This window comes from Microtus ochrogaster, chromosome 10 (genome assembly GCF_000317375.1).
Source record: "Microtus ochrogaster isolate Prairie Vole_2 chromosome 10, MicOch1.0, whole genome shotgun sequence".
NCBI lineage: Eukaryota > Metazoa > Chordata > Mammalia > Rodentia > Cricetidae > Microtus > Microtus ochrogaster.
This window is the reverse complement of record NC_022016.1, coordinates 22,699,903-22,710,468: the sequence shown is the minus strand read 5'-3', so window position 1 is coordinate 22,710,468 and position 10,566 is coordinate 22,699,903. Positions and strand designations below refer to the sequence as shown.

The 10,566-nt window shown below is 41.8% G+C and overlaps 1 protein-coding gene across 1 annotated transcript in view; it reads right to left on the bottom strand.

Moving 5' to 3' along the window:
* The window catches only part of Cntln (centlein), a 259,628-nt gene extending 252,545 nt beyond the window's left edge, over window positions 1–7,083 (bottom strand). The window contains exons 1-2 of the mRNA XM_026782102.1: window positions 6,610–7,083; window positions 1,713–1,801 (exon numbers count right to left, since the gene is read on the bottom strand). Of these exons, the coding sequence (XP_026637903.1) occupies window positions 1,713–1,801; window positions 6,610–6,954 (434 nt within the window). The 5' untranslated portion in view covers window positions 6,955–7,083. The remainder of the gene's footprint in view (window positions 1–1,712; window positions 1,802–6,609) is intronic.
* Window positions 7,084–10,566: the final 3,483 nt, after the last annotated feature.

Sequence of the window (10,566 nt, the reverse complement as noted above, 5' to 3'; positions counted from 1 at the left end):
TTCCAGGAATCCTTCAGGCCTTCAGCAACATGCTGGGATACTGAGGCATCCAGCCTTCTTGACTGAAAAGCTACCAGGTTCTTAGTCTCCCTAGTGTGTAAATACTGCTGGATTACCAAGTCCATATTGTGTAAACTAATCTAATAAATCCTTTAATAGTATATATTTATTCTATTAGTTCTGTTCCTCTAGAGAACTTACTTATACACAAATTACATACACTACATTTTGGAATTCACAGCTATAAAACAATAATCTTTCCAATTCTTATGCATCCTAAGAACAAAATGGTTTTGAGTTGGAGTACACACCTCCAATATATATTTATTTATAAACTACATGGGTATATAAATATATATCTTCTATAACTATGACTATTAGTATAGTAAAAGTATAAAATGGAAATTATAAAGGATAAGAAAAATTGCCTGATGCTCACTATTTCCTTCTGCTCAACTAAAGGCACACAAAAATTGAGACCAGTTTTTTAAGTTGGAAGGCATTATTAAGAAAGAAGGATAAGAACAAAATCACAAAGATGTCAATTCAACAGCCAGAACTTTTCTAGAAGGTTACACTGCTTCAAATAAAAAATAGAAACAGAAAACATTAATTTTCAGCATACTGGAAAAGCAACCAGGGAGCTTCAACAAAGGGAAGTCTGATCACCAAAAGAGAAGTGTGATTGATAAATCAGACATACAAGCAACATGAGTAAAAAGACAAATAAGATATTTTAGGAGTCTACAACGATCAAGGATGGTAAAAGTCGTCACCGTCTGGCATGTATCACAGATTTTAATGAGGGGGGAAAAAGCAGGTATTGTTAGAATGATCACAGGGCTAAAGACCCCCAAACAAGAATACAGTTGAAGTCATCAAAATAATACAGAAGTTATATGAGCTTGATTCCAGCAAAGAAATGAGAAAATGAAAAGATATCCATATGTTTAGCTTCTCATTTAGGAAACATAATGAAATCCATTTAATAGGAAAGAGAGTGTGTTAATCACTGTGTAAAACGCCAGGGGACTACTGCATACTAAATGTGTGATGAGGAGTAGCAGTATCACTCCGGTGTTTCTAATGACCATGGAGAGGCTCCATAATCTACAGTTAAATGGCTGAGCATCCCTGCAGGGCAATACTGAAGTATAAATGAAAACTCTCAACTTATTCTGGAACACTTCCTCTACTCTGGCAAAGTCATCTCAGGTTTTCAAGAACACACTGCAGTGATGTAATTGGGAAAACTGAGTCAGCACAGGGAATTCCCTATCCAGGCAGCTGTCAAGAAAGAAGCCAAATAGCAGGGATGTCTCCCAAAAAATGTGACATACCTATACACTCTTTTATCTAGTGTCTAAGCCATAGTTTTATCTGCTAAGTGTTCATATGAAATAATATGAACAAGATCCAGCACTTGGGAGAAAGATCAGGAGTTCAAGGTCATTCATAGCCGTCAGCCTGTGCTCCACGAGACCCTGTCTCACACACGTACATCACATACAGGTGAGTGGGAGAAAGGACTGATACATACATGGAAAATGCGGCATATCTTGTTATAAATGTAGTAATTACAATGTTGTGATTATAACAGTCATCTGGAAATCAAACTGATCTTTTGCGGGTATTGACAGTTTTAAACTTTATATTGAAGAAAAAAATCCAGCAGACCCAAGATTCATAAAAAATGAAGCTTGAGAGCTCACCTTTCCACAACCATACGGACAGTCTGAGTGAGGTCTGGATTTGCTGCCTGGAGACGTTTCCACAAAGACCATACAAATTCTTTGTCAGCCTTAAGGAAATAAAAAACATTTTAAGCATGTTGATTCTTGGTAAGAGATAGTATTCAATTTAAATATGAAAAAATGAATGGCTACTTCTATAATTATACCAATGAACCCATTAAAAGTGCAGCAGGAAGACACCAGAGATGGCTCAGTGGGTAAGAGCACTAGTTGCTTCTCTAGAGGACATAGTTCAATGCCCAGCACCCACATGGAGGCTTATAGTCATGTGTAATCCCAGTCCCAGGAAATCTCATGCCCTCTTTTTGTTTCCATGGATACTGCACACACATGATACACAGACATAGAAGCAGGAAAAATACACACACAGGGACACACATGCACGTGCACACACACACATACACAAATAACTTTTAAAACTATCTAAAAGTATGATAGGAAAATCTTATTTTAAAAATTCCTTACACTGATAGCCTACTCTCCAATACTGACAGTGTTCCACCCACATTTTGTGATGAAAATGCTGAAAATCAAAATCAATGTAAAGTTACTCTAAGAGGAAGCTGTCCTTCCTCTACTGCTGTCTTCCAGTTCCCTGGATCATAAAAGTCCATGAGAGAACTGACTTCACTTTCCTACCTCAGTCACTCTGCAATCGTTCAATAAGATTTCCTTCCCAGGGGAAATAGGCTGAGGAGTCTGAGAAGCTGTGGACAGTTGATGGCTTCTCCAGGAGGGAACATTTTCCTTAAGGCTGTGGCCCCTGGAAGGTCAACTATGCTCCAGTGGGTGGGCCCACACAGTAGTATACAGACAGTACAAATTGGACTCAATGTGTTATTTTGAGAGAGAGAGAGAGAGAGAGAGAGAGAGACAGAGACAGAGACAGAGACAGAGACAGAGAGACAGAGACAGAGAGAGACAAAGAGACAGAGAGACAGAGAGAGACAGAGAGAGACAGAGAGAAAGCTAGAAGGAGCCAAAGAATCAATAAAAAAAATTTAAATTGAAAAGGCAAAAAGGAGACCATCGACTAAAAGAAAATATTTATAAAAGACATATCGAATAAAATACTTGTATTCAAATATACAAAGAATTCCTAGAAAGCAGCAATCAAAACACAAGGTGGTTTAAAAAGGAGCAGAAGTTCTCAACAGATGTCTTGCCAAAGATTACACCTGGTAAATAAATTTCCTTCTATACCAATATGTTAGCATTTCCCACGTTCTTCTACCCTGTCGAATCCAATGGACAGTTTCAGACTTACTGGACCTGTCAGTTATTAACTCTGGTTAATAGAAATCACTTTGAGGAGCTTTTTTCTAAAAAAAAAAAATAATGACCTAGAGGTTTGGATTAACTGGTCTTAGATAATATGGTCCAGTAACCAGAATTCTTTCAAAGCTCTAAGATGCACTCAAAGAGCTAATGCCCTACTTGATCTTACATAAGTGACATAGTTTTACAAACCAGCTTTCTATATTTCCTCTACCTTTCAGACTGGTATTGCCAACTGTCTACTTGACAACTCCAAATGAACGCCTAAAAGGCACTTCTTAAATTTAACTTGGCTGAAATAAAACTCTTGATCCATAACCCTCTCAGAAACCTGCCCTTCTGCATGTCAGAAATGTATCATCATCTCCTTATTAATTCAAACACCTAAAATGTAGAGAGAAGTCAGTCTTGGTGACTCTCTTTTCCCCGAACTTTCTATACACCAGAAGGCTTATCTTCAAAATATAACCTTATTTTAGCTGCTCTCAACACCTTCAACACTATCACCCTAATCCAAATCCATTCCAACTCTCGTTTATATCTCTACAAGGCCTCCTAGTCTCACAGGTCAAAAGTCCCCAATGGAGTCCCACTAGATGGGACAGATAATCCCAACTTCCTACCAAAACTCTAGAACTTCATGTCATTTCATCTCATATGCATCTCACCAAGATGTCTATCATGCTCCCCTATCCTTAGGCTGACTTCGTCTCTCTGCTTGAACCAGGGCCTTTGGGCAGGCTCTACCATCATCCAGGCCTTTATGTAGATTATTACCAAACTTACCTCAAGGCTTTACTTAAGTATCACCTCCTTAAAAGAAGTTGCCCCTGGCTGTTTATAATTTAAGCCCCAAGTCTGTTAAACCCCTGTCATATTACAATTTTTATTTATTTTTATTTTTTTCTTATTCGGGATAGGGAGAATGGGACACACTCCTGTTACAGTGTGTGTTCCGGAAGGACGACTTTTGAGAGTTGGTTCTTTCCTTCTAGTGTGGATGAACGAACCAAAGGGCACTCTTGCCCACTAAGTCATCCTACCAGCTTCCTAGTTTGCTTCCTATCGCTATGATAAAGACACAATAACCAAATGCAACTTTGGGGAGGAAATGATTTACTTGGCTTGCATGTATAATCACAGTCCATCACTAAGGAAAACAAGGCAAGGGTTCGAGCGGAACAGGAATCTTCAGGCAAGAGCTGAAGCAGAGGCTGTATAGGAATGCTGCTTGCTTGCTTGCTTGCTTGCTCAATCTGCTTTCCTATAAAACCCAGGAACACCAGCCTAGGGGTGGCCTACCCACAGGGGTCTGGGCCCTCCCATAGCGGTCATTAATCAAAAAACATTACTCTATTAGAGTATAGCTCCTAACTATGTGAGGAACCCAACGACAAGATGAGTTTTCAAGTCGTTTTGTTTTTAATACCTGGAAAAGGCTTCAACATAGCTAAATATATGGTAGTTATAAAATACAACTTAGTTCTCTGGGTAAATATTCTGACTCCCAATTCCATATGCTTCCAAAAAATTATCATTAAATTTGGTAATGAACAAATATGTCTGTCACTTAAATGCCCTAAATAATTTTCATCTGAAACTGACTTAGTAAATGCTGTTGGCTGCTACAACAACCTCCGACACACAAACTTTATAAACCCAACATCATTTTGTTTGACCTGCTAGTCTACAAAGGGGATCGAAAGTGCACATACACATACTGTCCTGCATCCTGTCACAAAAAGGATGCAGTCTAGAAAGATGTGAGAAAAAAAAAAGAGCAAACAATAGGCTGGAAGCAATCTCTAAACAAACGAAATAAGGCATAAAACATCATGAAAATCTGAAAAGATCTAGGAAAATGTTCCATTTAGAACTTACTCCTCTTAATAAGCACAATAGACAGATTTCTTCACTTAATCAGCCTTTATTATGCTGACTATTGCACGCAGTGTTTTTGCTAATCTGGCGGGGGGAGCAATGCTTGTGTCCCAGAGAGTTGAGATAAAAATGGTTTTCTTACTTTGGGTTGCAATTTCTAAGATTTTGATGCTATATAATCTCAGGTGCTGTGATTTATGGGTTAATAATAAGAATTCACATTTAAAAAAAACTAAAGGTTTAACAGTTACATACCAACTAAGAGCTTAATTATTTTTCCCTAGTCTAAGAGCAGGAATCTGGTTTGGCTAGAGCCTTGGTAATGAGGGATACTGTCAACCTCATGTCTGGAATTTACTGTAATGTCTCCGATCATCTAACAGTATTAACATTATCAAATCTCAAGAATTGTCATTCCAAGCTAATTAGAACCATTTCTATCTCTTACGTTTGCCTCAAGTTTTGCAATAATTTCACAGTCCAGGTCTAACCCAAGATCACAAAGGGCAGTGCCACACTGGAAGCCACATTTTTAAGGCTATGACTGTGAGCCCAGAGGGACAGTGTAAAATTGTGGGTTGTGTCTTAGACTGTTACTTTAACAAAAGCCTTTCACATGAACACACATTGGTAAATTACCCAAGGGTGAGGTTTACAGCAGACAAAACACTTCGGTTCATTGCTATCTTTGGTTTACCCCTTTGCTCTTTTGCCAGAGAACAGACAATGAGAACGAAAATGAAACGGGGGTGGTCAGATAGTTGCTCCCCAATCTATTTAACAAAGCTATATTCGAGTTAAACAAGATTCTGTTTTGTTTTACAGCAAAGACCTATAAGACGGGTGCGAGAACCCAACAGAGCATACTGTGAGGGAATGAGCAAGGTTTTCCTAACCTGAACTGATAATACTGCTTTGAAAAGCTGTGTTGGCAGTTCCTAATTAGTATCTCTTAAAGATAGTGATTTTGTTCTTTTAAAAAGACCTGTAATTAAGTGAATGGCATCCTACTTCCTAATCCTACATAAGGTTCAGGCCAAATTTTAGCCGATGGTATAAGACAGCACCTCCCCCCCCCCCAAAAAAAATAACAAACCCCAGTGCACTAAAGGACAGGAGAGCTTACTTTACACAAACCCTAAAACTAATCTGGAAAGTAATTCGGTGCAACTAACTTAGCAAGTGCTTTCCTTTGCCAAGCTCACGTCAAAGTATTTCACACTCATGATCTACGGGCTCTTTCTAAGTTAATAAATGTGAACTCCCCCAGTCCCAAGGCTTTCTAAAAACGTGTGCTCGTGTTTGGAACTTAAGTTTAACAGTGTAAGAACAAGGGCAAGTGTGGATTTGGAATGTAAAGGCAGGCTACTTCATCAGAGAAGTTTTATTTTTGCGACACGGTCCTGTTTATTTCAATTCATGAATGCGCTCCACTCTTGGGCACTGGGTAATAGACACCACCAGGAACTTGAGCTTGGAGGAAGGCACCCTTGGAGAGCATCTATCAAAAGGAAACCGAGGTCTGCAGAGGGGCAGAGCCTGCAGCCCAGGCGATGGGCAAGCCGGGCATGGAGCCTGGAGGGCGCGTCCCGGGAAGGTTCCCTAGATGCCCAGAACACGAACGAGTGAGCGGGCGCCCAGGCGGCGGTGGTGGGCACGGGCTGTGGACGGGAAGGCCGGCGGCCAGTCCTGATACCTGACACAGGGCCAGCTCCTCCTTTAGGCTGCTCAGCTCTTCCTCCAGCAGCTGCATCCGAGTCGCCTTCGCCTCCACTACCGAGAGGCCCTCTGGCTGCCAGGACCCCGGGGGCGCGCTGGCGACTGGAGCGACAGCGGCCCCGGCCAGGCCCGGCCCTCGCCGGCCCCCTGTCCCTTCTTCGCCCCTCCAGACTAGGTCGCTTTTAGCCGCGAAGACCTCCCTCGCGGCGTCCGCCAGCCCCGAGGCCTCGCTACGCACGTCATGCACCGGGCGCGGGGACCGGCGGCCCGACTGCCGTCCCGGGGGCGGAGGCAGCGGGGAGGACGGCGAGCGCGCCGCCATGGCCGCGGCGCCTAACGGGTCAAGTTCCCGCTTGAAAACTCCACCTTCCCTTCCCCATCCGAGGAGCCCGGGCGGCCGCGCTGCGCATGCGCCCAGCGTTTCCCGCCTGGTCCCGCGCTCGCGGCTCAGAGCCGGCTTCCCGCCGGCCAACTCCAGGCGCGGGTCCCTGAGCTGCGCTTGCGCGCCGGGCCGGGCCGGGTGATGCTCGACCGGCAAGGGCTTTGCTGGTGCCGCCTGAATCCCGAGTCCGGCAGCGCCTGGGTTCCCTGCCCGCCTAAGACCCTGGCCTCCGCCAAGGACCTGCTTACTTCCCTCCTCTTCGAGCCTTCCTGCCAAGCCCCATCCCCCAGTGATCCTGAACTGTGAATTCCTCCTCCTCCAAGGCTTCTGCCAGCTCGTTTTTCACGTTTCATTGACCGCCCTCAAGTGTTAGTTACCCCGCTAATCTCCCCAACGCTGTTGTAAGCTCCTTGAGGATCTGGGAATAGGTTTTAGAGTTAAGTGTTTTCTTCACACCCCTTGGCAACGCCGCCTTCTGTGCGGCTGACATCCAGCCCACTGAAGTCAAGGAGACGCGGAAAGCCTTGTGCTGAGCTGGGACTATCGAGCAGGCTTCCCACTTGAATTATGATCCTTCCTACACCCTTTGTCTTTTGTTTTGCAAGAGTCATGGTTTCCTTTGAGTCTTTATGTCAATTTCTTTATCCCTTGGCTGGATATCAGAGCGAGTGTGTCCTACAAGGCCCAACAGCTTGGTGTCCTTGGACCGATCTAAAGTCAGCAACGGAGAGTGATGAAAGAAATGAGACAGACTTACTTACTTTCTCTTTTAGTCTCTGGCTTTTTCTTCCTTGCTTTGTTATAAACTTCAAATACATAATAACCTTCCTTTATCCTTAAAGCACTTCCTCGCTATTTCTAAAGTTAATAAAGGCATGCATGCTGAACTTAGTTTCACGAAAAGATAGAATTTCTCTTTTCTTGGAAGAATGCTTTCTTCCAAGTATACGGGATACTTGGAAGACTTTTGAAATAGGGATTGAACCCACCGTGAAGTGTACATTTTTAAATCCTTTATGCCAGAATTTAGTCTGCATGCCAGGAGACAGCCTCCAGTCTTCCTTCCCACTCAAGGTGAAAACCTTGTGAAATATTTTAAATGTTTAAACTGCATGCAGCTTTAGGGACCATGGTTCAGTCCCTGAAGTGTTTGCTGCAAAAGCATGAGGGCCTGCGTTCAATCCCCCAGAGCTCACTATTTTTTTAAGCTAGGCACCATGGTGTGGTGTTGTGGAATATTTGTACACTCAGGTGAACATGTGTTACTGTGATTGGTGTAATAAAAAGCTGGATGGCTTATCTAGGCAGGAGAGATAGGCAGGACATACAGGCAGTGACAGGAAGAGAAGATAGGCGAGGTGCACAGGAGACCGCCATCAAGACAAAAATGGACACAATGAGTCAGACACACAGAACGGGAGGGAGGTAAAAGCCATGTTGTAAAACATAGATTAATAAAAACATGAGTTAATTTAAGTTGTAAGAGCTAGTGGGACAGGCCTAAGCTAATGGTCAAGCTTCCATAATAACATCTCGTGTTGTTATTTGGGAGCTGGCGGCCTATTAAATCTCGCTATGTTAGCATGCCTGTAAACCCAGAACTGAGGGGACACAGACTAGAAGATCCTTGGGACTCTCTGGCCAGCTACTCGAGCCAAATCAGCATGTTCCAAGTTCAGTGGGAGAGTGGAGGGTGACTGAAGGAGACACGGGACCTCAGGGCTCTCCACACATAAGTACCTAATGCAGACACATGAACACATTCATACACAAAAAAGCAAAACTACATAAACCTGTTCCACAAATAGCTACCATATTGAACGTGTAACACTTGCTTAGTCCGATGATAATTTTCAAATATAAATTCACTTCATTATTATCGCACGTTAAATTACATGTCGTCTGAATTTTACTATTTAAGAAACTGAGACTTCAGACAGAGGTCATTGTAATTTCTCTGACTTTCCATGTCTGATAATAGGGAAGCGAGAGTTTAAATCCACTTAACTCAAAAATCGATGTGTTTGATCTCTATGGCTATTTGAAACAAAGCTTTAGGTTCTAAAAATATATGAGATTTCACTGGGATTAGCACTGGGAATTCAAACCATATCATTCACAGGTTTGACTTGAAATAAATACAATTGAATCCTACTGGTTATTTCTTATTTGTTCATTTTGTTTCACCCTAGAAAGATTCTTTAAAAAGCAATAAAATATTTTCTATTGTGTTTTGTATTGTGCTCAGTTCAATTTTTCAACTTAATATTTCAATTAAATTCAATATTTCAGTTGATTGATATATGATAGATAGATAGATAGATAGATAGATAGATAGATAGATAGATAGATAGATAGATGATAGATAAATAGATAGATAGGCACATAGATGTTAGAGAGATGATAGATAGCTGCGATACAGATATATAGATGCAATATGTATATACATACACAGATACAAGGCAGACAGACACACAGGTAAATTCCCCAATGGATAATAACTTGAATCTGTGACTGTGCAAATACTTTTGTGAGATTTTTATTATGGCAATATACACATATTAATCCCAGCATTTAGGTGGCTGAGACAAGCCACATGATCTACATGAGTTTGAGGCCAGCCTGGTCTACAGAGTGAGTATGAAGACAGGCTCCAAAGCTACACAGAAAAACCTTCTCTCAAAAAACAAACAACAACAAAAAAAAAGCCAAGAACCTATGGCAACAGAATGTCATGGTGCCTTACATCTCCAAAGACTGTCGCCTCCATTATCAGAGTGGATGCCATTCTGGGTGGAAGATAACATGCATGCTTTGCATTTGAGTAACATTTAGCACAGTACTTTGTCAACACTATTCAGAATACAGTCCCAGCTTCCCTGAGGAAGTTAATCAATTCTATAATACAGCAAGTCATGTGGTTTCCACTCTTTATTTTAACGCAGAGTAAGGAGGTGACACCTGCTATGGAATAGTCCTTCTATATACTGTGTAAATTACAGTGTGATTGCTTTACTAAAGAAGCTGACTGGTCAATAGCTGGACAGGAGATGGTTAGCCTGGAAAACCAGATTAAGACACTGGGAAGAAGGGCAGTATCAGAGGTGTTGTCAGCGAGACACAGAGAGAAAACAGGAGATGCAAGATGAAAGAGAGGTAACGCCACATGGCAGAATGTAGAGTAGTATAAATGGGTTAATTTGAAATATAAGACTTAGCTAGTAATAATCCTGAGCTATTGGCTGTGCATTCATAATTAATACTGAGTCTCCATGTCAGTTATTTGGAAACTGGCAGGCAGGAAAGAAAGTCTGCCTACAGACACCCTCCTTTCACTGCCTTCTTATCCATATTTGCATTTCTTTTTCCCTCCATACATAGAATGGTTAACCATGGTCCTGGGTACTATAACTGAATATTCTTTGCCCCTATGGCAATATTCCTAAAGTATTCCATACTTTCATCTATATGACTTCCCTGGTTTTACCCATAACATGAAAGCCTTACTCCACTACCACAGTTCTGGTTTAATATTTCTTTCTCAATGCTGTT